Below are 27,141 nucleotides of genomic sequence, written 5' to 3'. Positions count from 1 at the left end.
AATGTTGGGGCTGTACTACAGGCCTCCCAACAGTGAGCGTGAGATAGTGGTACAAATATGTAAACAGATAATGGAAAGGTGTAGGAGAAACAGGGTGGTGGTGATGGGAGATTTTAATTTTCCCAACATTGACTGGGATTTACTTAGTGTTAGGGGTCAAGATGGAGCAGAATTCGTAAGGAGCATCCAGGAGGGTTTTCTAGAGCAGTATGTGTATAGTCCAACTCGGGAAGGGGTCTTACTGGACCTGGTGTTGGGGAATGAGCCCAGCCAGGTGGTTGAAATTTCAGTAGGAGTAGGGAACTACTTTGGAAATAGTGACCACAATTCTGTAAGTTTTACAATACTCATGGACAGGGATGGGAGTGGTCCTAAAGGAAGAGTTCTAAACTGGGGAAGGCCAACTATACGAAACTTCGGCAGGATCTGGGGAATGTAGATTGGGAGAAGCTGTTTGAAGATAAATCCACATTTGAAATGTCAGAGGCTTTCAACGAGAGGTTGATTAGCGCGCAGGAGAGACATGTTCCTATGAAAATGAGGGATAGAAATGGTAAGATTAGGGAACCATGGATGACAGGTGAAATTGTGAGACTAGCTAAGAGTAAAAAGGAAGCACATATAAGGTCTAGGCTACTGAAAACAGACGAAGCTTTGGAAGAATATCAGGAATGTGGGGCGAATATGAAACAAGGAATTAAAAGGGCTAAGAGGGGACATGAGATATTGTTAGCAAACATGGTTAAGGAAAATCCCAAAGCGTTTTATTCATATATAAAGAGCAAGAGGGTAACTAAAGAAAGGATTGGCCCACTTAAGGACAAAGAAAGAAAGTTATGTGTTGAGTCAGAGAAAATGGGTGGCATTCTTAACGAACACGTTGCATCAGTATTCACCAAGGAGATGGACATGACAGATGTTGAGGTTAGGGAAAGATGTTTGCTTACTCTAGGTGAAATCGGCATAAGGAGGGAGGAAGTGTTGGGCATCCTAAAAGGCATTAAGGTGGACAAGTCCCCAGGTCCGGATGGGATCTTCCCCAGGTTATTGAGGGAAGCGAGAGAGGAAATAGCTGGGATCTTAGCAGATATCTTTGCACATTCCTTAAACACGGGTGAGGTCCCGGAGGACTGGAGATTTGCTAATGTTGTCCCCTTAGTTAAGAAGGGTGGTAAGGATAATCCAGGTAATTATTGACCAGTGAGCCTGACGTCAGTGGTAGGGAAGCTGCTGGAGAAGATACTGAGGGATAGAATCTATTTCCATTTGGAAGAAAATGGGCTCACCACGGTTAGACAACATGGTTTTGTGCAGTGAAGGTCATGTCTTACCAACTTAATAGAATTCTTTGAGGACGTGACAAAGTTGATTGATGTGGGAAAGGCTGTAGATGTCATATACATGGACTTCAGTAAGGCATTTGATAAGGTTCCCCATGGCAGGCTGATAGAGAAAGTGAAATCACATGGCATCCAGATTGTGTTCGCTAGATGGATAAAAAAAACTGGCTAGGTAACAGGAGACAGAGAGTAGTAGTGGAAGGGGGTTTCTCAAATTGGAGACCTGTGACCAGTGGTGTTCCACAGGGATCTGTGCTGGGACCACTGTTGTTTGTGATTTACAAAAATGATTTGGAGGAAGGTGTAGGTCGTCTGATTAGCAAGTTTGCAGATGACACTAAGATTGGTGGAGTAGCAGATAGTGAAGGGGACTGTCAGAGATTACAGCAGAATATAGATACATTGGAGAGTTGGGCAGATAAATGGCAGATGGAGTTCAATCCAGGCAAATGTGAGGCAATGCATTTTGGAAGATCTAATTCACAGGCGAACTGTACAGTAAATGGAAAAGTCCTGGGGAAAATTGATGAACAGAGAGATCTGGGTGTTCAGGTCCGTTGTTCCCTGAAGGTGGCAACGCAGGTCAATAGGGTGGTCAAGAAGGCATATGGCATGCTTTCCTTCATTGGACAGGGTATTGAGTACAAGAGTTGGCAGGTCATGTTGCAGTTGTATAAGACTGTGGTTCGGTCACATTCAGAGTACTATGTACAGTTCTGGTCACCACACTACCAAAAGGATGTGGATGCTTTGGGAGGATGCAGAGGAGGCTCACCAGGATGTTGCCTGGTATGGAGGGCACTAACTATGAAGAAAGGTTGAGTAGATTAGGATTTTTTCATTAGAAAGACGGAGATTGAGGGGGGACCTGATTAGGGGCTACAAAATCATGAGGGGCATAGACAAGGTGGATAGCAAGAAGCTTTTTCCCAGAGTGGGGCACTCAATTACTAGGGGTCATGAGTTCAAAGTGAGAGGAGGAAAGTTTAAGGGAGATATGCGTGGAAAGTTCTTTACACAGAGGGCGGTGGATGCCTGGAACACGTTGCCAGTGGAGGTGGTAGGCACAGACACGATAGTGTCTTTTAAGATGTATCTGGACAGGTATATGGATGGGCAGGGAGCAAAGGGATACAGACCCTTAGAAAATAGATGATAGGCTTAGACAGAGGATCTCGATCAGCGCAGGTTTGGAGGGCTGAACGGCCTTTTCTTTGTTCTTTGTTCTATGGAAACAATCTATCAAGTCAGATTTCGGTCTGACTTGTTCCAGTAATAACATCAGCTGGGATCATAAGATAACCAACTGTACACAACAAGGTCCTACAAACCCACAATATGATAATGGCCAGATGTCTTTTTTTTGTGTGACGTTATTTCAGGAATCAATATTGACCATGCAAATGTCAAAAGATCCCTTAGATTCATGTGAAAAACCAGACAAGCCTTGGTCTCATATTTCATCTGAAAGAAAGCATCTTCAATAGTGCAACATTCCTTCAATTCTACAAAGAAGTATCCACCATGATTTTGGCTTAAATTCTTGAGTTAGGCTTGGACCTTGTGAGTCAAACTAAAATTGAGCCATGGTTCCCATGAAAATGTTATTCACAAACTTCCTAGTGAAAGTAAACTGTCCTAATAAATCTTACACAACTATAGGACTCTTTCAAATTACAAGGAGTAATGTCAAAAAGTAGCATCAAAACACATCAATTTCAATACGTGGTGGTAAGAACTGATGATGCTGCAGTCAGCGATAACACAGTGTGGAGCTGGAGGAACACTATGCTGAAACGCCAGCTTTCTTGCTCCTCTGGTGCTGCCTGTCCTGCTGTGTTCCTCCAGCTCCACACTGCGTTATGCCTAATTTCAATATGTGGATTTGCACTGCTTTGGCACTAATTAGAGCTCAAACAGTCAGTGTTGCACCTCAAAAGAAAAATCAAATTACAATGAGGAGCCAACAATAATGCAAACCAAGAAGGAATCATAGTTGGGTATTGCATGGAAAACTAACAAACAGATGAGACAATAACTAACAGAAAGGCATGGAGGCAATCAGGTTTTGTACATGTAGACAGCACAAAGCCAAAACTTTGGTATTTTAATATTAAATCGTTGCCTCACTTCTAAGCAATGCATTTTCTTCCTTAAATTCAGAGAACATTCCAAACAGCAATTATTTCATTTCAAAGCAAAGAACAATTGCAACTGTTGTTGTCTGTACTGAAAGAGAGAGATTGTTCACAATGAAATAGAGTCTGACATAACACACGCAAAGTGTTACAGCTAAAGTACATATGACATACTGAAATGCACGAAAATCACAATTTTATTAACATGCTTATGGTGAGAATCTTACCTTGACGAACAATTCAATCTCTGGATAGATGTGTTCACTTGGTGCTGAGTTAATTGCAGCCATGCTGCTGGCAGAGCAATGGGCACTCTCCTTAAACAGCACTGTAAATTAATACAATTCAAGCCCTTGCACTTAAGTGGTGAGCAGCATTAGTCAAACTTCTTTCAACTTCACCACACAATGCCTCAGGAAAATATGAAACTTGCTGTGGACCTTCATGCCACACACACACACACACACACACACACACACACACACACACACACACACACACACACACACACACACACACACACACACAGACACACACACACACACACACACACACACACACACACACACACACACACACTGAAAGCACTGGCAGCATCTGCTGGGTGTAACTTGGATTAAAACTGCCAATAAATACTCAGCTGCTGTGAGTAGGTGTAGGTTCGTAACTGAAAGCTGAATGCAAAAGTGACATTAACAACCAGTTTTTGTTTTGATATGATTTAATTCACAACCGTCTACATCTATAAATTCCATACTGCTCAGCAGGAGTTTGAATGCTTACATAATCTCACTGCACTGAGTTGTGTTCTAGTAGCAATGCCTGTTACTGGTTGATATCATGAGTGGGACTAACATTCCAAAACTGGATACATGTGAAAATGTAATTACACCCTGCAAGATACTTTTAATATTGACCTACACAAGTCCATCTCCTGATGCTGACGAGTAACACAGGGTGCATAATATAAAGAAGGGTCCCAGGAATATCACACATGCATTATACTGCACAATCCTCTAAAATTCAGAGAAATGCCACGCATAACTGACTGTGCTCTGAAATCTGCAGATACGAGGAGATGGTCCATTGTTCAAAAGACAGTATATGTGTTCAGTTACATAAAAGGATAAAACCTGTAGAGCAATAAAAAAGCAATGCTACATGCTTCAGAAATTGAAACTCAAAGCCACACCTTGGTTAGGAAATATTTTATGACCTTCATCCTGTCACACTGTCTAACTCTGTTTCTACTTCCAATTCCAGCAAAGTTACCAAAAGGGGGCAAAATTCATTCATGCAACTCCATTTTTTTTAACTCATTCACAGGATGGGGGCATCACAGGCTAGGCAGCATTTATTGTCTAACCCCAGTTGCCAGAGGAAAGCTCAGAGTTAAACACATTAGTGTGGGTCTGGAGTCACATGTAGGTCAGGCAAGGATGGCAGTTTACTTCCCTAAAGGACATGAGTGAACCAAGGGGTTTTTCCCCAACAATTAACAATGGGTTCGTGGTCATTATTAAATTCTTAATTCCAGATTTTTATTGAATTCAAATTCCACCATCTGCCTTGGCAGCGTTCAAACCTAGGTCCCCAGAACATGAGATAACACGGTGTGAAGCCGGATGAACACAGCGGGCCAAGCAGCATCAGAGGAGCAGGAAAGCTTGATGTTTCAGGTCGGGACCCTTCAGAAATGCTCCTCTGATGCTGCTTGGCCCACTGTGTTCATCCAGTTTCACATCGTGTTATCTCAGATTCTCCAGCATCGGCAGTTCCTACTATCTCCCCAGAACCTGACCTGGGTCTCTAGATTAATTGTCTAGTGATAATACCACACAGCCATCATCTCCACATCTGAACATTCTTTTCTGAAAAGATGGTAATATGCCCCATTAAACATTTAATGTGATTGTATACCTTAAGTTAAACAGTATCAGTTCTCTATTCAGTTAATTTAAACATCATGTTGAGTGACAAATGTAACTGGTGGGTCAGCGTCTCCAAGCACTGCAAGAAAACATATTAAGAATTCAAAAAGATCAAAACAAAAAGATCAACAAACATGCACAAGTCTTAATATAATTTGCACAACTGTATAAAGAATAAAACAAGATTCATGTATATTGCAGTATGAATACATTTGTGTAAGCATTCTGGATATGAGAGATGGAACAGCAGATGACTTATTACCAACGCTATTTGCTTCCATTAAAATATTTTCTCAGTCTGAGACTAAATCTACATTAAACTGTCTTCCCACAAACCAACCAAAAAACAAAGCAACTATTATCCGCGACTTCAGGCCTCACAACCAACGTTAATAGCTTCAATAAACAAGTCTTTTGTTTACCTCGCATTTAACAGTTAAGATTCCTTTTGCCAACATAATTAGTCAATGGAATAATAGTGTTTTGAATAACGCTACTCTTGCACATTCATATGCTGTTTGTAGTACTTCTAAGGAAACAACAGCTTAAATTTATATAATGGCAGTATTGCAAGACACTTCACAGAAGCACTATAAAACAAATTATGCCGCCAAGCTACACAAAGCGATATCAGTACAGGCAGCCAAAGCCTTCATCAAAGAGCAGAATTGAAAGGATTCCTAAAAGAGGAAAGGGAGCCATAGAGGTATAAGGATAGCAAAACAGAGGTTTAGGACCTAGGTAAGTGAATGTGTAAATGTCAATTACTATTATAGGGGATGCCCAATTTTTATCAAGGATTGTGTAAAAGATGACATGGATAGGGAGGGCTGAGGCCATGACAGGATTTTGTAACAAAGATAAAATATTTAAATTAGTATGTTGCTTGATCAAGAGCCAATGCAGGTCACCACACATTGAAAAGTTGGGGGAACAGGGCCTTGTTGTAAATCAAGTATGAACAGTTCTGAGTAGCATTAAGCTTACAGAAACCAAATGTGGGAGATCAGTTAAGGGTCTATTAAAAATGTCAAGTCCATAGCTAATATATGAATGAAGGCTACTGTGGCAGATGAGCTGAGACTGGGAGAAGTTGGACATTGTTATGGGGTAGAAGTAGGTGGACGTAACAATGGCATGAATATATGAAAGCGGATACTGGTGTTAAATATGAAAGCAAGGTTGAAAACAAACTGGTTTATCCTCAGACATCTGCCAGGGAAGGGAATGCAGTTAGGATCCAAGGGATTGAGCTTGGAGCAGGGACTGAAAATAATGACTTTAGATTCCTCGATATTTGATTCAAGGAATTTTCAAATCATCTAGTATTAGACAACAGATAAGCAGCCCAAAGATTTAACAACAGCAGTGGTTGTCAAGAAATATGGCAGTGAGTTGGGTGTTATCAGCGTGCATGTGGAAACCAACATTGTGCTTTCCAACGGTGTTGCCAAGGGGTTGGAAGTAGACAGAAAATGGCAGGGACTCACCTTTGGCTGACACCAGAGGTAATGGTACTGAAGCAGCAGGAGAGGCCAGTGTAAGTGATATTCTGGTCATTATTAGATAATAGTGAGATCAGTCCAAAACAGCTGGACAATACGGGAGGGGCACTGGAGAAGCAAGTGTGAACTACTGAATAAGAGGCTTCAAACAGGTCGAGAAGAACAAGGTGGGAAAGTTTACCTTTGTACAATTAGTATGCAAAAACTCATCATGATACTCAAGCAATATAATAAAGTCTGATGAAGGGTCTAGGCCCGAAACATCAGATTTTGTGCTCCTGAGATGTTGCTTGGCCTGCTGTGTTCCTCCAGCTTCACACTTTATTATCTTGGATTCTCCAGCATCTGCAGTTCCCATTATCTATGATACTCAAGCAATACTGGTGATCTGATCCTATTAAAATTGAATCCACACCCTCACACCCAACACAGAGGGAGCAGGAGTTCTTGGTTGTTAAATACATGGCTGATCCGATTGTGGTCTTAAGCCCACTTTCCCCTCTGCACCTATTGTCCTTGGTTGATCATCTGAGGAGGTCAGAAAGGAATTTTCCACATTTTTTATCTTGCTATCCCTGCTATATTGTTGTCCTCCCCCCGGGGGATTACATGATGCTGCAGAGTGTGTGCTGGGAGGTGTGCAGTCGTGAATTATGCTTGAACGGGTGTGGGGCTGTTTTGATGGCCAAGCCAGTCTTTCCCTAAACTCAAGCTATTTACATTATTTAGATGATTTGATATGTGAACCTCTTAAAAGGATCAGGTCAAAATTGAACCTGACAGAGCAAGGAAAATGTGCAAGTTTAATTTTCAGTGAATACACAGTTAGTTCACCTCAGTATGACTACTGACAGGGATGGAAAATGACTGTTAGCTGGTACATGCATGATGGACCAAATGGTCTTCTTCCCCGTGTCTTAAACATTCGGTGATCTCCTAATTACTTTGTGGTTTGTAGTTTTGCCTTTGTACAAAACGGTATTTAAAATTTTAGGCATCTCTCTAAACTTTGCTTTCCCCACTCCGCTGCCACTCTCCAAGTGTGTTCTGAGTGAAGTGGGCCTTTTATTATTCTTTGCGTTTGCGTTATGTCAAGTTGGGTCAAGGCATGTCTTTGTTCTCATCAAAGGGGCTGCAGTCCTGGTGCCGGGCTGGCGATTCCTCCAATGATGCAGCGTATCGTCAATGCAATCCAGAAATACATGACTGGATAATTCCAACATTTCCTGTTTATCCGCCGTTGCCTTAGCGACAGCAAATTTCACGGACCGGAGCTGCCAATCGTCGTACAATCCCATTGTGTAACTTTTCGTCAGAGAGGACATTAACAGGGCTGAACGGAGACATGTTACCATGGCAGAAGTGAAAGAGTAACGGACAATGAGTCCATCAAAATCTTATTAAACCAGGATGACAAATTGGGCACTGCCACCCCAGAAACCCTGCACTCTGTAATGTTTGTCCTCTCTTTGGCAAAGCTTAGAAGTGCTGCCTAGATATTATTTTGTGCTTAGTATGATTAAGGGGTGAGGTTTTGACGTACATTCCCAGTCAGCAGCATTATTCAACAGATGGACATGATGTAACTCCTTAAACAAAGTCACATATAATTTGATCACTATTATTTTTAAATATATGCTAGCTCAGACATCTCTCAGTGAAACACATTGAAAATTCGTCTTCTTTTTACCAACACACCTTATAGTTAAAATCAGCCGCGAAAAGAATTTATGAAAATCAAAAAACATTTTTCTCTATTTAAGCTTTCGATAACAAGGTTGTTTTATCTTAATTATGGAAATTCCACCTATGCCTCAAAAACAAAATGAGGTTTGCAAAATTTTGATGCTAGGCTTTCATGGATTTATTTCCTGTATGATTCATGGAATTATATTTGCAAACACAATCACCAAGCAGCGCCATGGAGCATTCCCCATTGTGGAGGTGGGAACAGAGTTGGTGAGAATGGAAAATGATTAGACAAGTCGACCTTGGAGAGATATTTACCTTCTCCTTCCACTTTACCTATCAACTTCTGGATGGGAAGGCCCATCGGAGGCTCTCAGTCCGCCTCCAACTAATAACCCTCTCAACACCCTTAAGGGTCTATACCCGAAACGTCAGCTTTTGTGCTCCTGAGATGCTGCTGGGCCTGCTGTGTTCATCCAGCTCCACACTTTGTTATCTCCCTCTTTATCTTCCTTGCAAACTCACAACTCCCTGCTTTTACAGGAGGCTCCCTTCTCTCCCTATGAAACAAATCCTGAGGAAACGCAGGGATTTCCTCTAATAAAACAACCCATAAACCTCATGCAAACAGAGGGATTAACATCACTAAATATATTAAGCTCGTTATTGCAATTTTGCACAAACCAAGTTCTGTAAATATCACATCATTCTAAATGAAAACCAAGCTTTGCAGTGTTTCAGAAAGGGAAAAGATATTTACATCACATGAATAACACACATACTAAAACAGCAATGACCACAGAAGACAAATTGTCTGTGACATGGCTGATAATCACACAAGCTAATACTGCTTGTATGTACCACAGTTCTAGGTTCTCTGAAATGCTTGTCTTCCATAATTTATCTCCTATTTTTCTACCATCACTTGCATTCAACTGCAAAAAGTCATTGTAATTCTTCAATAATAATCTCGTCAGAAATATGTTTCAGACATCATTACTTGGAAGATAAATTTCAATACAGTGTTGGTTGTCGAACAGGCAATGTAAAATCTCAACAAATAGTATGGTCAAGGGTCTTGTTATGTCTCTGTGCATTTTAATCTGTAGTTAATTGAGCAAGATGTAACTGCGATCAACTAACTCTGTCTAATGTAGCATTTGCATAGAGTCACAGAATCATGCAGAATGGGAATAGACCCTTTGTTCTAACTCATCCGCACTGATCAGACATCTTGGTCTGACCTAGACCCATTTGTCAGCATTTGGCCTATATTCCTGTAAATTCTTTCTATTTACGTAGTCATCCAGATGCCTTTTAAATGTTGTAATTGTACCTGTCTCCACCACTTCCTCTGGCAGCTCATTCCACACACCACTGGCGTCTGCATGAAAATGTTACCCCTCTGATCCTCTCAGCTTAAGCCTATGCTCTCTAGTTTTAGACTTATCCATCCTGGGAAAATGATCTTGGCTATTCACACTATCCATGCCCCTCATGATTATATGAACCTCTATAAAGTCTCCTCTCAATCTCTGATGCTCCAAGGCAAAAAAGCCCAGCCTATTGAGCCTCTCCCTATAGCTCAAACCCTCCAAACCTCTCAACTTTAGCAATGTCATTCTTATGGAAGCATGATCAGAATTCTTCGCAGTATTTCTCAGATACTTTTGATGTGGTTTATTCACAACAGCCAAAGACATTGTGGAATGTAATTTCTAAATAGTTAAAACCAGAATTTATTCTTCATTTCCATTTTAACCAAATGACCTTGGATATCGAATTCAGTAAGTGCTTGTCTTGAAATTCAACTACAGCAGAATAACCAGAGGGGGCTTCAGGATTAGAATTGATCATACTTAAACTGTGTACAATGTATACTGAAAGAAGCTAGATCCTTGCTATGCTCTCAGGTTTTGAAGTGATTAATTCTTTTGTGTCATATTTTCCTTCTCATTTGAGTGAGAATGCTTCTCCTGTAGAATTCATTGCCACAGAATGTTATGGAGGACAAGGCTTAAAGTGTTTTTAAAGCAGAAATAGATAGGTTCTTGATTAGTAAGGGGATCAAGGGTTACAGGGAGAGGGCAAGTGAATGGTGTTGAGACACATTTCATCCATTTGGGGGGAGGTATTAGCCTTGCGGGATTATCGCTGGACTGTTAATGACCCAGATAATGTTCTGGGGACCAGGCTTCAAATCCTGCCTTGGCAGATGGTTTAATTTGAATTTAATAAACATCTGGAATTAACAATCAAATAATGACCGTGAATCCATTGTTCATTGTCAGTTGTCAGAAAAACCCGGGGTGGCCATGGGCACCCGCATGGGTCCCAGCTATGCCTGCCTCTTTGTAGGTTACGTGGAACAGTCCCTCTTCCGCACCTACACAGGCCCCAAACCCCACCTCTTCCTCCGGTACATTGATGACTGTATCGGCGCCGCCTCTTGCTCCCCAGAGGAGCTCGAACAGTTCATCCACTTCACCAACACCTTCCACCCCAACCTTCAGTTCACCTGGGCCATCTCCAGCACATCCCTCACCTTCCTGGACCTCTCAGTCTCCATCTCAGGCAACCAGCTTGTAACTGATGTCCATTTCAAGCCCACCGACTCCCACAGCTACCTAGAATACACCTCCTCCCACCCACCCTCCTGCAAAAATTCCATCCCCTATTCCCAATTCCTCCGCCTCTGCCGCATCTGCTCCCACGATGAGGCATTCCAATCCCGCACGTCCCAGATGTCCAAGTTCTTCAAGGACTGCAACTTTCCCCCCACAGTGGTCGAGAATGCCCTTGACCGCGTCAACCGCGTCTCCCGCATTTACCGCAACACATCCCTCACACCCCGCCCCCGCCACAACCGCCCAAAGAGGGTCCCCCTCGTTCTCACACACCACCCCACCAACCTCCGGATACAACGCATCATACTCCGACACTTCCGCCATCTACAATCTGCCCCCACCACCCAAGACATTTTTCCATCCTCACCCTTATCTGCTTTCCGGAGAAACCACTCTCTCCGTGACTCCCTTGTTCGCTCCACACTGCCCTCCAACCCCACCACACCCGGCATCTTACCCTGCAACCGCAGGAAATGCTACACTTTCCCCCACACTTTCTCCCTCACCCCTATCCCAGGCCCCAAGATGACTTTCTATATTAGCAGAGGTTCACCTGCACATCTGCCAATGTGGTATACTGCATCCATTGTACCCGGTGTGGCTACCTCTACATTGGGGAAACCAAGTGGAGGCTTGGGGACCGCTTTGCAGAGCACCTCCGCTCGGTTCACAATAAACAACTGCACCTCCCAGTCACAAACCATTTCCACTCCCACTCCCATTCTTTAGATGATATGTCCATCATGGGCCTCCTGCACTGCCACAATGATGCCACCCGAAGGTTGCAGGAACAGCAACTCATATTCCGCTTGGGAACCCTGCAGCCCAATGGTATCAATGTGGACTTCACCAGCTTCAAAATCTCCCCTTCCTCCACTGCATCCCAAAACCAGCCCAGTTCGTCCCCGCCCCCCACTGCACCACACAACCAGCCCAGCTCTTCCCCTCCACCCACTGCATCCCAAAACCAGTCCAACCTTTCTCTGCTTCCCTAACCTGTTCTTCCTCTCACCCATCCCTTCCTCCCATCCCAAGCCGCAACTCCATCTCCAACCCTACTAACCTCATCTCACCTCCTTGACCTGTCCGTCTTCCCTGGACTGACCTATCCCCTCCCTACCTCCCCACCTATACTCTCCTCTCCACCTATCTTCTTTTCTCTCCATCTTCAGTCCGCCTCCCCCTCTCTCACTATTTATTCCAGAACCCTCACCCCATCCCCCTCTCTGGTGAAGGGTCTAGGCCCAAAACGTCAGCTTTTGTGCTCCTGAGATGCTGCTGGGCCTGCTGTGTTCATCCAGCCTCACATTTTATTATCTTGGTTCACTAATGCCCTTTAGGGAAGGAAACTGGCATCCTTATCTGGTCTGGGCCTACGTGTGACTTCACACCCACAGCAATGTGGTTGACTCTTAACTGCCCTCCAGGCAATTAAGGATGGGCAATAAATGCTGCCTAGCCAGCAACGCCCTTGTCCCATGAATGAATAAAGAAAAACAAATCCATAATTGAATGGCGAAGCAGACTTAATAGGCCAAATGGCAAAATTCTACTCCCAATCCTTGTGGTCTTATGGTCTTGGGTAGAAAGCACCCAAGAACTAGAGATCATGGTCTCAGAGAAAAGGGATCTGCTGTTAAGTTTGCGATGAGGAAGAATACCTTCACTCAAAAGGTTGTGAATATTTGGAGCTCTCGACCCCACAGGGCTGTGAACGTTCAGTTGTTGAGTACATTCAAGACAGTGATTGATTGATTTTCAGATACTCAGAGGACAAATGGATACAAGGGTAAGGAAGGAAGGTGGAATTCTGGTTGAAACATGCCATGAGCTTACTGAGTGGAAAAGCAGACTTGAATGGCTGAATGGCCTGCTCCTACTCCTATTCCTTCTGTTCAAAGAAAACAAGTCCAGCTTCGAAGATAGCCTCATAAATAGCCTGAAATGTGCAATGTGTGTAGCTTGTTTTAGGACTGAAGGCAGAGAACTGAAGCTGGATACTATTCCTACCTCTCACCTCTTTTTAGCGCCTCCCTAAAACCCACCTCATTGATTCATTGGCTTTAAGTCAGTCTTCTTCACTTTATCTCTGGCACAGTGACATTTTTTGGCTGATTGCCTTGTGAAGGGCATTCCTATTTTTTTTTCTACATTAAGAACAATCCAGTGATCAAACAATATTCCTGATTTCCCCTCCTTCTCAAAGTGCACAATTTAGCTGGGGATCAAATTGGTCATCTCAGAGACAAAGTTCTAACCCTTAGTAAAATAGTAACAATATTCAAGTGCGCTGTCACCATCTCCAAGTCAACATCATTCTCCACTGAGGACAGTGGGACACAGACTGGGATCTTAGTTTAGAAAAGTAGTGCTGTGAAGCAGCTTAATCTTCACAGGATGATAAATCAGAACAGAGAGATAAAGAGTGAAACATGATCACGAAGAGATGGCGTTCTAATCAAGGACAACATAGGAGCGAAAACCAGAAATTTCCATAGAAACTCAGCAGATCTGGCGTCATCTGTGGAGAGAGGGCAGAGTTAACTTTTCAGGTCCAGTGACCCTTCTTCAGAACTGTAGAAGGATCAATGGATGTGATGTTCTTCTGGCGACCAGTCGCCACTGCAGGAAACATAGCGATTTGTTTGCAAACAGCAAGGTGCCACAAATACCAATGTGATCACCCGTTGTTCTTCATTGATGCTGGGTAATGGCCAAAGCTGACCAGGATCTTGGGGAGAGTTCCCCTTATCTGGAAAATACAAGGAGCCTTTTGCAACCACTTGAACGAGTACATGACTTAGCAGCACATTCAAATGAGCCAAGTTAACATTTGACAACTGGCAAAGCACAGGACACACTGTAGGAAAGATACAAAGATACAGATTTTGCAGGAATTGAGGCATTTTGATGACATTTTACTATTGCTTCTTCACGAGAAAAAGACTCATTTGCAAAATATCCTGAACCATACTTCAATTTGTCTGAAAGTGGAACCGTACGTATGCATATTTGATAGAATACAGTTATGGAATATATTCTCAAAATTAAATGCAGGCCATTTACGACTGAGTTGAAGAGGAACTTCTTCACTCAGAGGATTGTAAGTCTTTGATGTTCTCTACCCAAGAGGGCTGTGGAGGCTCAATCATTGAGCATGTTGAAGACGAATATTGATAGATTTAACAAACTGGCATCATGTGTTTTGGCAACAGCTCGGGAAAGTGGCTTTGAGGTAGACCATCAGCTATGAACCAATAGGATGGTGAAGTTGGTTCGACAAGCTAAAACAACTACTCCCTATAAGTTATTATGTACCTGGCATGACCAGCCCCCACATAACTGCCCATGAGACAAATGAGTGGTTTGAAATATAACTTCAGAGGGCAGTTAAGAATCAACCACTCTCCTGTGTGTTTGGGGTCACAAATAGGCCAAACCAAAGTAAGGACAGTAAAGGACATTTTAAAAGATACAGTGAACCAAAACATTGAATGTATTCAAGAGGCAGCTAGATATAGTACTTGGGGCGAATGGGGTCACAGTTTATGAGAAGAAAGCAGGCTGAGGCTATTAAGTTGGACGATCATCCATGATTGTGAAGAATGGTGCAGCAGGCTTGAGGGGCCGAATGGCCTCCTCCTGCTCCTATCTTCTATGTTTCTATGTTTCCAACCAGCAGTTTTAACAAAAAAATTACTATTAGCATAAGATTGCAGAATTTTGTTTTTTAAAAAATGAACTTAAGGTTCCCACTTTTAATTGGTATTTAAGCTCATATCTTCCAGTCATTAGCCTCTAGATCACTGTTCTTAAAATAGAGTCACTATGTTACAGTATCCCGCGCTGTTACCGTTTATCAATGGAAGCTACTGTATGTCTGCCCTCTAGTGGCATTGACTGTGCATGTAGGCATATTCACCCTCATGAAACCTTAACATTTCGAAGACATCACAGAAAAATAATTTGCATTAGCAATTATCAGGGGGGTCTTGTGGCACTGTGGTCATAACCATAACTCTGAAGATATGGGTTCAAATCCTATGTGCTCTAGTGCCACATAATAACATCATTGAACAGATTGATTAGAAAGTATACACATTGTCGGAATTGTAGGCATTTCTGGAACGCTTCCACAGTGTCAAAACATTTTGATGTTTTACAAACTCGAGTGACATGTGAGCTTATTATTTCTGTTGCATATTATTTATCGACTTAACAAAGATTGCAGAGAAGGCTCACACTTTCCACCATACGGATATGTCTTGAATCCCAGTCCAGTTCTCAGGATCAGATATCTTAGTTGGAAACTGGGTGGGTCAATGTTCCATGAAGGATGACAGTAAGTTCTCTAAACCACTTTTGAGGCTTCAAGTTGTTTTTTTAATGAGATAAAAACTTTTGTGAGCAATGAACCATTTAGTATTTAAGATCAATTGTTTATTGAATTTCTTGCTTAATGCTGGCTACATCCATTGGAAAACTTGCAAATAGTGCAGTAAAGAATCAGTTAATTTTAATGAATTGAAAACGTGTTCCTCCAGCTCCACACTGTGTTATCTCTGACTCCAGCATCTGCAGTTCTTGCGATCTCTTAGGTATCTTGAAGACCAAAGGTATGATTCACCATTCTCACATAACAAGTCACAAGTGCAGAAATTTATTCTGACGCTTTCAAGCACAAACATTGAGATGAGAATTGTTGACAGTGTTCAGAACATAAAAGGGATTGTGGCGGAGACTGATCAATGGTAATATGGTGGGTTGGTGGAATCCAGTTATCTGAAAAAGCCCAAAGGCAGTTTGGGTCAAATTCTGCCACCCACAATGCTGATAGATTTTGATTACTCCATGTTCAACAGGCCATTTGGCTCTGCTATGTTTTTCTATCACTCTAAAACCTCCCTCCCAAACAGTCTACAAGATCTGAAACTAAGAGATCGCAAGAACTACCAATGCTGCAGTCAGAGATAACACAGTGTGGAGTTGGAGGAACACAGCAGGCCAGGCAGCATGAGAGGAGCAAGAAAGTTTGAGTTTTTATGTAGTGTTACTGTGATCACAATTGGGATCACGACCCAAATTTAAAAACCACTGCTCCATAGTCGGGACCCTTTCTGAAGAGAGCTGCACACTGTGTTAGATCTAAGGCTAACATTTTTGTAATTCCAATTTCCAAGATCTTTCCCCTCTTTTCCATGTTCACATTCCCAGTGCACCCCAACTCCAGAACGATCACATTGTTCCCAGACTCCCAGGCCACCATCAGCAAATCTACAAAATACAACTCCCAAGATCTGCTCAGATAATAAAATGTGAGGCTGGATGAACACAGCAGGCCAAGCAGCATCTCAGGAGCACAAAAGCTGATGTTTCGGGCCTGGACCCTTCATCAGAGAGGGGAATGGGGAGAGGGAACTGGAATAAATAGGGAGAGAGGGGGAGGCGGACCGAAGATGGAGAGTAAACAAGATAGGTGGAGACAGTATAGGTGGGGAGGTAGGGAGGGGATAGGTCAGTCCAGGGAAGACGGACAGGTCAAGGAGGTGGGATGAGGTTAGTAGGTAGATGGGGGTGCGGTTTGGGGTGGGAGGAAGGAATGGGTGAGAGGAAGAACAGGCTAGGGAGGCAGAGACAGGTTGGACTGGTTTTGGGATGCAGTGGGTGGGGGGTAAGAGCTGGGCTGGTTGTGTGGTGCAGTGGGGGGAGGGGACGAGCTGGGCTGGTTTTGGGATGCAGTAGGGGAAGGGGAGATTTTGAAACTGGTGAAGTCCACATTGACACCATTAGGCTGCAGGGTTCCCAGGCGGAATATGAGTTGCTGTTCCTGCAACCTTCGGGTGGCATCATTGTGGCAGTGCAGGAGGCCCATGATGGACATGTCATCTAGAGAATGGGAGGGGGAGTGGAAATGGTTTGCGACTGGGAAGTGCAGTTGTTTGTTGCGAACTGAGCGGAGGTGTTCTGCAAAGCGGTCTCCAAGCCTCCGCTTGGTTTCCCCAATGTAGAGGTAGCCACACCGGGTACAGTGGATGCAGTATACCACATTGGCAGATGTGCAGGTGAACCTCTGCTTAATGTGGAATGTCATCTTGGGGCCTGGGATAGGGGTGAGGGAGGAGGTGTGGGGGCAAGTGTAGCATTTCCTGCGGTTGCAGGGGAAGGTGCCGGGTGTGGTGGGGTTGGAGGGCAGTGTGGAGCGAACAAGGGAGTCACGGAGCGAGTGGTCTCTCCGGAAAGCAGACAGGGAGGGGGATGGAAAAATGTCTTGGGTGGTGGGGTCGGATTGTAAATGGCGAAAGTGTCGGAGGATGATGCGTTGTATCCGGAGGTTGGTAGGGTGGTGTGTGAGAACGAGGGGGATCCTCTTAGGGCGGTTGTGGCGGGGGCGGGGTGTGAGGGATGTGTTGCGGGAAATACGGGAGACGCGGTCAAGGGCGTTCTCGATCACTGTGGGGGGAAAGTTGCGGTCCTTGAAGAACTTGGACATCTGGGATGACTTCACCAGTTTCAAAATCTCCACTTCCCCAATTGCAGCCCTAAACCAGCCCAGTTCGTCCCCTCCCCCCACTGCACCACACAACCAGCCCAGCTCTTCCCCCCCACCCACTGCATCCCAAAACCAGTCCAACCTGTCTCTGCCTCCCTAACCGGTTCTTCCTCTCACCCATCCCTTCCTCCCACCCCAAACCGCACCCCCATCTACCTACTAACCTCATCCCACCTCCTTGACCTGTCCGTCTTCCCTGGGCTGACCTATCCCCTCCCTACCTCCCCACCTATACTGTCTCCACCTATCTTGTTTACTCTCCATCTTCGGTCCGCCTCCCCCTCTCTCCCTATTTATTCCAGTTCCCTCTCCCCATCCCCCTCTCTGATGAAGGGTCCAGGCCCGAAACATCAGCTTTTGTGCTCCTGAGATGCTGCTTGGCCTGCTGTGTTCATCCAGCCTCACATTTTATTATCTTGGAATTCTCCAGCATCTGCAGTTCCCATTATCTCTCTCCCAAGATCTGCTCTGTGTGTTTCCAGTCTTCCTTCCATATATTATTCATCCTAATATTGCCAGCCTGCTGTATTCCCAGTTCCCAAGGCTCCATCAGCGTGGATGTCCTGGGAGTACTGAATAATGTACCTTTATCGTAATAAAACTTGCAATTCACTTGGAGCAAAGCCACAGGAAAACTATTAGGGGTGTATCCATGAATACAATACTGAAATTCTCAGCACCAACCACACTGTGTACTCTTCCTTACTCACTAAATCCAAGGTTCACTACTGAACATTACAAAGGGACAGTTTCAGTTCAATGGTTTATGTAAAGCTAATTTAGCAAATTTATCTCAGGACTAATGCTCAACCTCGAATTCAACAGAATATTCACTGTTAAATGTTCTGACAATAAAAGCCCTCAAAGGTTCACTTAATCTCTTTGTAATTTGTACAGAAAAGCCAATAAATGGATTATAGCCCACGTATTTGCATGCTTGCTGGAAAAGGGATTAGAAGCAACCGCAGAGAATTTGCTCTAGTATTCGGACAAAATGAAATACTCTGACAGATTCAATGATTTTTAGTGCCGTGAGATAATTTTGTGAGAGCTCCTCCTCACCACCGTGCAACCCCCCCCCCCCCTCCCCCCCATCCCGTACTGTGCACATGTAAACAAAGGGCGACTTGGTGACAGGATACCAGCCTCTGTGCAGTAAAACACCTTGACCAATAAGCAATAACAATGCAGGGTTAGTTTCTGCAGCTGGCTTGTGTTGGAGCTCAGGTCATTCCACATCACCAAGGCCTGTGCTCAGATAGGCTGTGGTTTAGCAGACAGAGAAAGACTGAGGCATAAGCAGGGTTATAGCAGAGTTAGGCACTGCCTAGTGCATGGCGTTGTTTAAGAGCAAGGAGCAGTTTGCTTTTTTATGTAGTGTTACTGTGATCACAATTGGGGTCACGACCCAAATTTAAAAACCATTGCTCCATACTATGCACAGTGGTGGTGTTTTTGCTGGTGGCTGAGAATGTAGGTTGAATGCCTGTGCTTGCTCATAGGTCAGGCTCTTCCATTTCTTTTCCTGCACCAGTGCTTGGTCAGATTGCTGTCCTTGAGAGTTATGAAAGAATAATGACAAAGGGTAACAATGGGAGTGCATTGCAAGAAGTGTATCCTGCATCTTCTAAATCAGAAGAATGCACAAGATGGGGGTGAAGTGGGACATGAGGAGGAGAGAATTAGTTGTGAGGATTCTATAATCTTCAATGGGTTCAACCACACCCCTGACCAGGCCCTTAGTTATGTCACACCTTGAATCTGGGCTCTTCTGTACAGACTCTATAGTGGTATAACCTCTATAAGCCCAAGAGAGAGGAAATGAAGGGTTGGTGACAGGAAACAACCTCAAACATTCTATTCTATTTCTACTCACTGCATTACTACTAATCAGCAGTCGTCATCTGGGTAAATACCACACACAGTATCACTGCATGCCCACAGTCCACAGAGGAGCTGCTGTAACACAATCTACGTTCTCAGCCTCCAGCTCAGGTACCGCCACTGTGCATACTTTTGAGCAGCGGCTTCCAAATTTGGGTCATAACCCCAATTGCAAACGCAGTAACACTGCATAAAATCGCAAACTCCCGCCCAACTCTGAGAAGAGCCCAGCCCATTCAGACCTTTGAGATTGTCACTATGCATCAGAACATGTCTGTTGCTGCCACTCATTGTCATGCAACAGCTCTGTCAGTGCAAATTATTACTTCCCTAGTTAGAAGCAGAAAAGTCCACTTGCTTGATCTAAGCCTATCTTTCTGCCACATCCTTAAGTATTCAATCCCCTCCATCTCCATGACCATGCTCACTTGCTTTTTGAATTTATCTATTTATGGTAATATTCCTTTTTATGTCTGCGTTTCCTTTCTGAAAATTGAGCAGTTAACTGTGGCAATCTTAGATCGTGCCTTTTATGTCAATATTTACCACAAACCCTTATCTTTAAGGTTTGAAGAACAACAAACTATTATAATTAAATAGGGGCGGCACGGTGGCTCAGTGGTTAGCACTGCAGCCTCACAGCACCAGGGACCCGGGTTCAATTCCAACCTCAGGAAACTGTCTGTGCAGAGTTTGCACATTCTCTCCGTGGGTCTGTGTGGGTTTCCTCCGGGTGCTCCAGTTTCCTCCCACAGTCCAAAGATGTGCAGGCTAGATGGATTGGCCATGTTAAATTGCCCATAGTGTTTAGGGGGATGGGTCTGGGTGGAATGCTTCAAGGGGTGGTGTCAACTTGTTAGGCCCAAGGGCCTGTTTCCACACTGTAGGGAATCTAATCTATTCAGATTACTTCCTGAGTTCAATTGACAAAAGGTAGCACTGAGGCATCTCAAACTTTTGCACTGCTTATCAACCAGGTTAACAAAGTCCATGTAGGATATCAGGAATAATCCCTGTTTCTGATCAATCCTGCCATGTTCAATAATTAACAAGTCCTTCATGTATTCTCATACCACTGCTTTTGCCACCAGAAAGTCGAATTGACAGGCTGTTGGGAGGAAAATGAAAGGAACATTTATAATGAAACTCTACCACTGAATTTGGCAGGAATTATGTGACCCTGTCCTCACCAGTTTACCCCAAACGTACACAGGCACCTGCCCCTTGACCACAAACATTGGGTTATTCTTTCGGGCATCATTATGGAGTCAAAGTGACACTAGCAGTTTGAATCTCATCTCACTCCAACAATCATCTGCTTGAAATTCTATATTTACTGTTACATTTGTAAAATAGAGGTGTACAAGACGATGAGAGGCATAGATAGAGTGAATACCGGAGACGATTTCCCAGGGCAGAAATGACTATTACAAGGGATTGTAATTTTAGGGTGATTGGGGGACGGTATAGGGGAGATGTCAGAAGCAGGTTTTTTAGACAGAGAGTGGTGGGCACGTGGAATACATGCCACTGGTGGTAGTGGTGTCAGATACACTAGAGACATTTAAACAACTCTTGGATAGGCACATGGATGTTCGTATAATGAAGGGTGTGCAGGGTAGCTTGATCTTTGTAGGACAATAGGTCGGCACAACATTGTGGGCTGAAGGGCCTCTACTGTGCTGTGTTCTCCGTTCTATGTTCTGAAGAGAATGCATTTTTTTCCGAGCATTTTGACAAGGTGAGTTCTGCAGGTCAGCAGTGAAGACTGCCTGAGCAATGTCACAATTGAAATGACAATTGGGTGGTGTAAGGGTGCACCTGTAAAAGTAGCTTCCCCAATTTTCCCTTCCAGGCAATGTGCTCCAGGTATCGAATGCAGATCCACACAAATCACAGCCTGAGTGATTCCGAGACTTTTGTCAAGGTCTGCAAGCAACACTGTACCGGATTTACACAAGTGCTGACTTTACTCATAATGTCAATTGCCTACTGGCCCAAATCCTCGTACTAGTCATCGAATCTAGTAGATAAGGTTGCACTTTGGTAGTTAAAGTATTTTATATTGTGAGCAGTCCAACATGCCTTTAAGACCATACCTTACAATTGTAATATCTGGAAAAACTCAACAGGTCTGCAGCATTTGTGAAGAGAAAACAATATTTAGCATTTCAAATCCAGTGACCTTTCTTCACAATATTTTGAGGCATCCGTTTCTCTAGCTGGGTTTTACTGAATTTCTCCAGCAATTGCTGTCCTTTTCTGTTTCAGATCTCCAGCATCTTCAGATTTTCGTTTTATTTCACAATATTTGATTACCCTAAAACATGGAGAAGCTGAAAGGGTTCTTACAAGGATATAATAACTCAGATTGCATAACAAGCTACAACAGTCAAACCCATGGAATTCAGCGACTTGCCTTAAAGATTACACTGGAGCCTGTTAATATATTTTTATGTATCATTCAAAGAAGGAGAAAAAGAAGAGAGGGAGATTGTCCCAGAAGGTTACAAAAAAACTGACTATGGAATGAGTGATAATGGCAACTGCAGATGCTGGAGAATCCAAGATAATAAAATGTGAGGCTGGATGAACTCAGCAGGCCAAGCAGCATCTCAGGAGCACAAAAGATGGCGTTTTGGGCCTAGACCCTTCATCAGAGAGGGGGATGGGGTGAGGGTTCTGGAATAAATAGGGACAGAGGGGGAGGCGGACCGAAGATGGAGAGAAAAGAAGATAGGTGGAGAGGAGAGTATAGTTGGGGAGGTAGGGAGGGGATAGGTCAGTCCAGGGAAGATGGACAGGTCAAGGAGGTGGGATGAGGTTAGTAGGTAGGAGATGGAGGAGACTGTAGTCCAATGGGGATGATCCGGTTCCGTAGGCAGGTGCTGAGGAAGGTGATGTGGCTGTGTTACCTGGTTTGCTTCAGGACATGGTCGAGCAGTTTCAAGGCTGAAGAGATTACAAGAGAGTTGCAGTGGGAGAGAGATTCCCTGAGGTTGGTCTGGAGGGAGAAGGGTAACTTCTTCAGGGTAGGCATCCCTGGAAGAGGCTTCGCAGTGAGGTTAAAATTGTATCAGTGATAATGGGAACTGCAGATGCTGGAGAATCCAAGATAATAAAATGTGAGGCTGGATGAACACAGCAGGCCCAGCAGCATCTCAGGAGCACAAAAGCTGACATTCCGGGCCTCTTCCAGGGATGCCTAACCTGAAGAAGTTACCCTTCTCCCTCCGGACCAACCTCAGGGAATCTCTCTCCCACTGCAACTCTCTTGTAATCTCTTCAGCCTTGAAACTGCTCGACCATGTCCTGAAGCAAACCAGGTACCACAGCCACATCACCTTCCTCAGCACCTGCCGACGGAACCGGATCATCCCCATTGGACTATAGTCTCCTCCATCTCCTACCTACTAACCTCATCCCACCTCCTTGACCTGTCCGTCTTCCCTGGACTGGCCTATCCCCTCCCCACCTCCCCACCTATACTCTCCTCTCCACCTATCTTCTTTTCTGTCCATCTTCGGTCCGCCTCCCCTTCTCTCCCTATTTATTCAGGAATCCTCACCCCATCCCCCTCTCTGATGAAGGGTCTAGGCCCAAAACGTCAGCTTTTGTGCTGCTGAGATGCCGCTGGGCCTGCTGTGTTCATCCAGCCTCACATGACTGTGGAATGAACTGGCACAGTGGTGCAGGAGCAAGAGATTACATTTTACATATGAAATTGGAGGGTGGCAGATTAATTTTGTGGGGAACTTGCATCATTTCCCCCAAAACGCACTCAAGGCCAAGATTAATATGGATACACAATGCTGCTTAGAAAATAGCATTAGAAGGGGATCAGGAGAAAAGACACATTTAGATAAATGCACTATATTTTACCTAGAATGCTCATCTAGTACACAGAAACCACAACATTTCCCGCAGTGCATATATTTTAAAATGTTTACTCTTGGAATATGAGCTTCACAGGCAAAGTGACCATTTACTGTCTTTAGCTAGTTGCCCCTAGAAGATGCCTTCTATGGAGAGGAGCTTAGTAAGCCACTCTAGAAGGCATATTGTCGTTCTCTTCCTATGAATCCACTGTTTTCTTCCCATGGATCAATTTCTTTCATCCATTTCTGGGACTACCTTGAATGCCTTTAGGAATTTGTCAAAACTGTTTAGGAAATCTTCATACGTAATGACTAGAGTTTGAATAGTCCACATGGGAAGTCGCTTCTCAAAGGTGTCTAGGATGTTTACCAAGCAGAACCACCCTCACTTGCACCATGCTCCCCACCTCATTCTCCTAGTCCCATTACCTCCTTCCCTTACCCCAATCTTGCCATAATACCCCTCACAACCCTGATCGTCATTATAACTATGGCAGTGAGCATCAGGCTGGGTTTTTTCCAATCAGCAGTGTCTTCTTTGTAGTCAACAACTCCCAAATAATTATAATCAATGCCTCGCTATTACAATCCCATCTCTTATTATTTTGTGATAAACACCATTTATCTCTGGGGATTTCTTTGTTTTGAGTCCTATAAGTATACTGAAGATGTCCATCATACTTGCACTGAAGTCACTGAGCTCTCATTACCTGGGCGGAGGGGGGAATCATATTGCTTATGCGTTTTCTAATGCACACCTGGAAGAGGTAATCGTTCAGAATATTAAATTTCTACAATAACATTCTGCTTCAGCCCATTTTGCACTTTTCATGGTTCGCACCTAAAATTTGACGATAAAGTTAAAATAAAGCCTTAATTTTTATTTCTGGAGATGTTTTGCTCCGGTGATCTTTGTCATCGGCTCACCATTTCGGATTGGTCCTTTTTCTGCTTTCATTAACTCCGCCGAAATGCACAACCATTTTATCATTCATGTTTTGTAGATTTTACTTTTCCTATCTGAATAATTTGTTAATTTATTTCGAATTGTACTTGTTTAATCTTATTTAAGATCTTAGGTATGCATTTATCTTACTTACTCCATATTATGTACATAGATATTCAATTTGGTCGCAATTGAAGTATACAGGAAAAAATAGAAAACCCAACAGACAAACAGCATAACTATGGGTGAGTTAACACTGGCAGGAGGGGTGGTTGTCCAAGGCGGTGGTCAGATGGCAGGGATTGCAGGAGTGGAGTATCTCCAGAAATGAAAATTCCCTCACACTCTTTGTCATCATTATTGATACAGCACTGAGCAGCACACTCAGCAGAATCCAATCAGCAGAGTATTTTCTAAGGGAGGCAAAATCTTAGTGGTATTATCACTGGACTGTTAATCCAGAGACCAAATCAGTAGGTCTCCCAGGGATCTGGGCTCAAATCCCGCCTTGGCAGTTAGTGGAATTTGAACTCAATTAAGGAAAAAGTCTGCAGTTAAGAGTTCTAAAGTTGACCATGAATCCGTTGTCAATTGTCAGGAAAAAGGCATCTGGTGCACTAATATCCTTCAGGGAAGGAAACTGCCATCCTTACCTGGTCTGGACTATATGCGACTCCAGATCCACAGCAACATGGCTGCCTCTTACCTGCCCACTGGGCAATTAGGGATGTGCAACAAATGCTGGACTAGCCAGCGATACCCTCAGCCCGTGAATGAGTAAATGAATGAGTTGGACACACCTGGAAGATGTGAGAAGCGAGATAACCAACAAAACAAAAGGGAAATACTAAATGCACAAAATCTAAAAGCACAGAAAATGTAGGAAATATTTGTGTCAGGCAGTATTTGTGGAGCAGATAACAAAATAAGTGTGTTGATAAGTAACAGTTTATCATTTAAATGAATTAGAAACTGCGTTCAGAAAATATTAGGATATCATTTAAAAATACATAAAGTACTGTTAAAACCTGATTAAAAATATTTTTATGACCTCCCAACCACACTTTTAAAATGAATCATCCTACAATAGTAAATGAGAAAAATGAAAGAACAAATTTAATAACTCACTGTAGTTTTATTCTTGCATTGCTGATGGGAAGCAACAGACACATGGTTTTGTAAAGAAGTTGATGTGGTTCGATGATTGAACATGAGGGAATTCATCAATTTGGGCTGTCCTGGGCACTGGGTAGGCCACTTTTGGAATACTGCGTGTAATTCTGCTCCCACTATTATAGGAAGGATATTGTGAGACTTGAAAGGGTTCAGAAAAGATGATCAAGGATGTTGCCAGCACTGGGGGGGGGGTTTGAGCTATAGGGAGAGGCTGAATAGCTGAGGCTATGTTTCCTTAGCATTGGGAGCTGAGGGGCAACCTTATAGAAGTTTGTAAAATCATGAGGGGCATAGATAGAGTGAATAGCCAAGGTCTTTTCCCCAGGGTAACGGAGTCCAAAACTAAGGGGCATTGGTTTAAGGTGAAAGGGGAAAGATTTAAATGGGACCTGAGGGGTAGCTTTTTTCATGCAGAGGGTGGTGTGTGTGTATGGAACAAACTGCCAGAGGAGTGATGGAGGCTGGTCAATTACAACATTTAAAAGACATCTGGATGGGTCGATTATAGGAAGGTTTAGAGGGATATGGGCCAAATGCTGGAAAGTGGGACTAGATTAATTTAGGATATCTGGTCGGCATGGACAGGTTGGAACCAAAGGGTCTGTTTCCTTGCTGTACTGCTCTCTGACTCTTTGACTCTATTTAAGAATCGAATGGTTTTGAAGTCATTTGTTAGCCAGACTGTGCAAGGACAACAACAGACCAAAAATGAAGTGGACTAGCAATTTAGGTGGTGTACCTACAAAAACAATGCAGAGGCTAGAAATCCTGTGCAAGTAACTTACCTCCTCACTCTCCAAAGCCTGTCCACCACCTTCAAGACACAAGTCAGACATCCAATGGAATGCTCCCTACTTGCCTGTATCAGCGTATCTCCAACAACACTCAAGAAGCTTGACACCATCCTGGACAAAACAGCCCACTTGACTGGTACAACAATCACAAGTATTCACTCCCTCTACTACTGACAATTTGTAGTGTGTACTACTTACAAAATGCAGTGCAGAACTTCAACAAGCCTCCTTCGGCAGCACATACCTAACCCACAACCATAACCATCTAGAAGGGCACAGGCAACAGATACATGGGATCACCATCACTTACAAGTTCCCTTCAAAACTACATACCATCCTAATATCAAAATATATCACTGTTCCTTCAGTGTCACTGAGTCAAAATCCTGGAACTCTTTCCCTGAAGGACATTAACCAAATGGACAGTCGCAGTTCAGGAAAGCTGTTCATCACCACCTTCTCAAGAGCAACTAGGGATGGGCAATAAATGCTGATCCAACCAGCAATGCCCATATCCCACGAGTCAATAAAAAAAACTTCTGTTCCATAATAAACATTAACAAACCAGTTGGGAATTTAGAACAAAGAACCTCACAGTCACTGTTGCTGATATTTTCAAAAAATGACCTAAATATTTCAAACTGCCATCATGTATTCTCCTGATTATTAGTATAGGCCTCAGG

At 43.5% G+C, this 27,141-nt stretch overlaps 1 protein-coding gene across 4 annotated transcripts in view; it reads right to left on the bottom strand.

The window, feature by feature from the left end:
* LOC125456786 (chloride intracellular channel protein 4) overlaps positions 1 to 27,141 on the bottom strand; it is a 56,839-nt gene that overhangs the window by 17,767 nt on the left and 11,931 nt on the right. The window contains exon 1 of one of the 4 annotated variants that reach the window (XM_048540194.2): positions 5,832 to 5,940. The exons of 2 other annotated variants lie outside the window; for them this stretch is intronic. In XM_048540194.2, the coding sequence (XP_048396151.1) occupies positions 5,832 to 5,867 (36 nt within the window). In that variant the 5' untranslated portion in view covers positions 5,868 to 5,940. Of the gene's footprint in view, positions 1 to 3,705; positions 3,892 to 5,831; positions 5,941 to 27,141 lie in introns of those variants that run through there. One more of the 4 variants, XM_048540192.2, reaches the window with a different exon arrangement.

This window comes from Stegostoma tigrinum, chromosome 12, assembly GCF_030684315.1.
Source record: "Stegostoma tigrinum isolate sSteTig4 chromosome 12, sSteTig4.hap1, whole genome shotgun sequence".
Lineage (NCBI taxonomy): Eukaryota > Metazoa > Chordata > Chondrichthyes > Orectolobiformes > Stegostomatidae > Stegostoma > Stegostoma tigrinum.
This window is presented reverse-complemented; position numbering and strand designations above follow the sequence as displayed.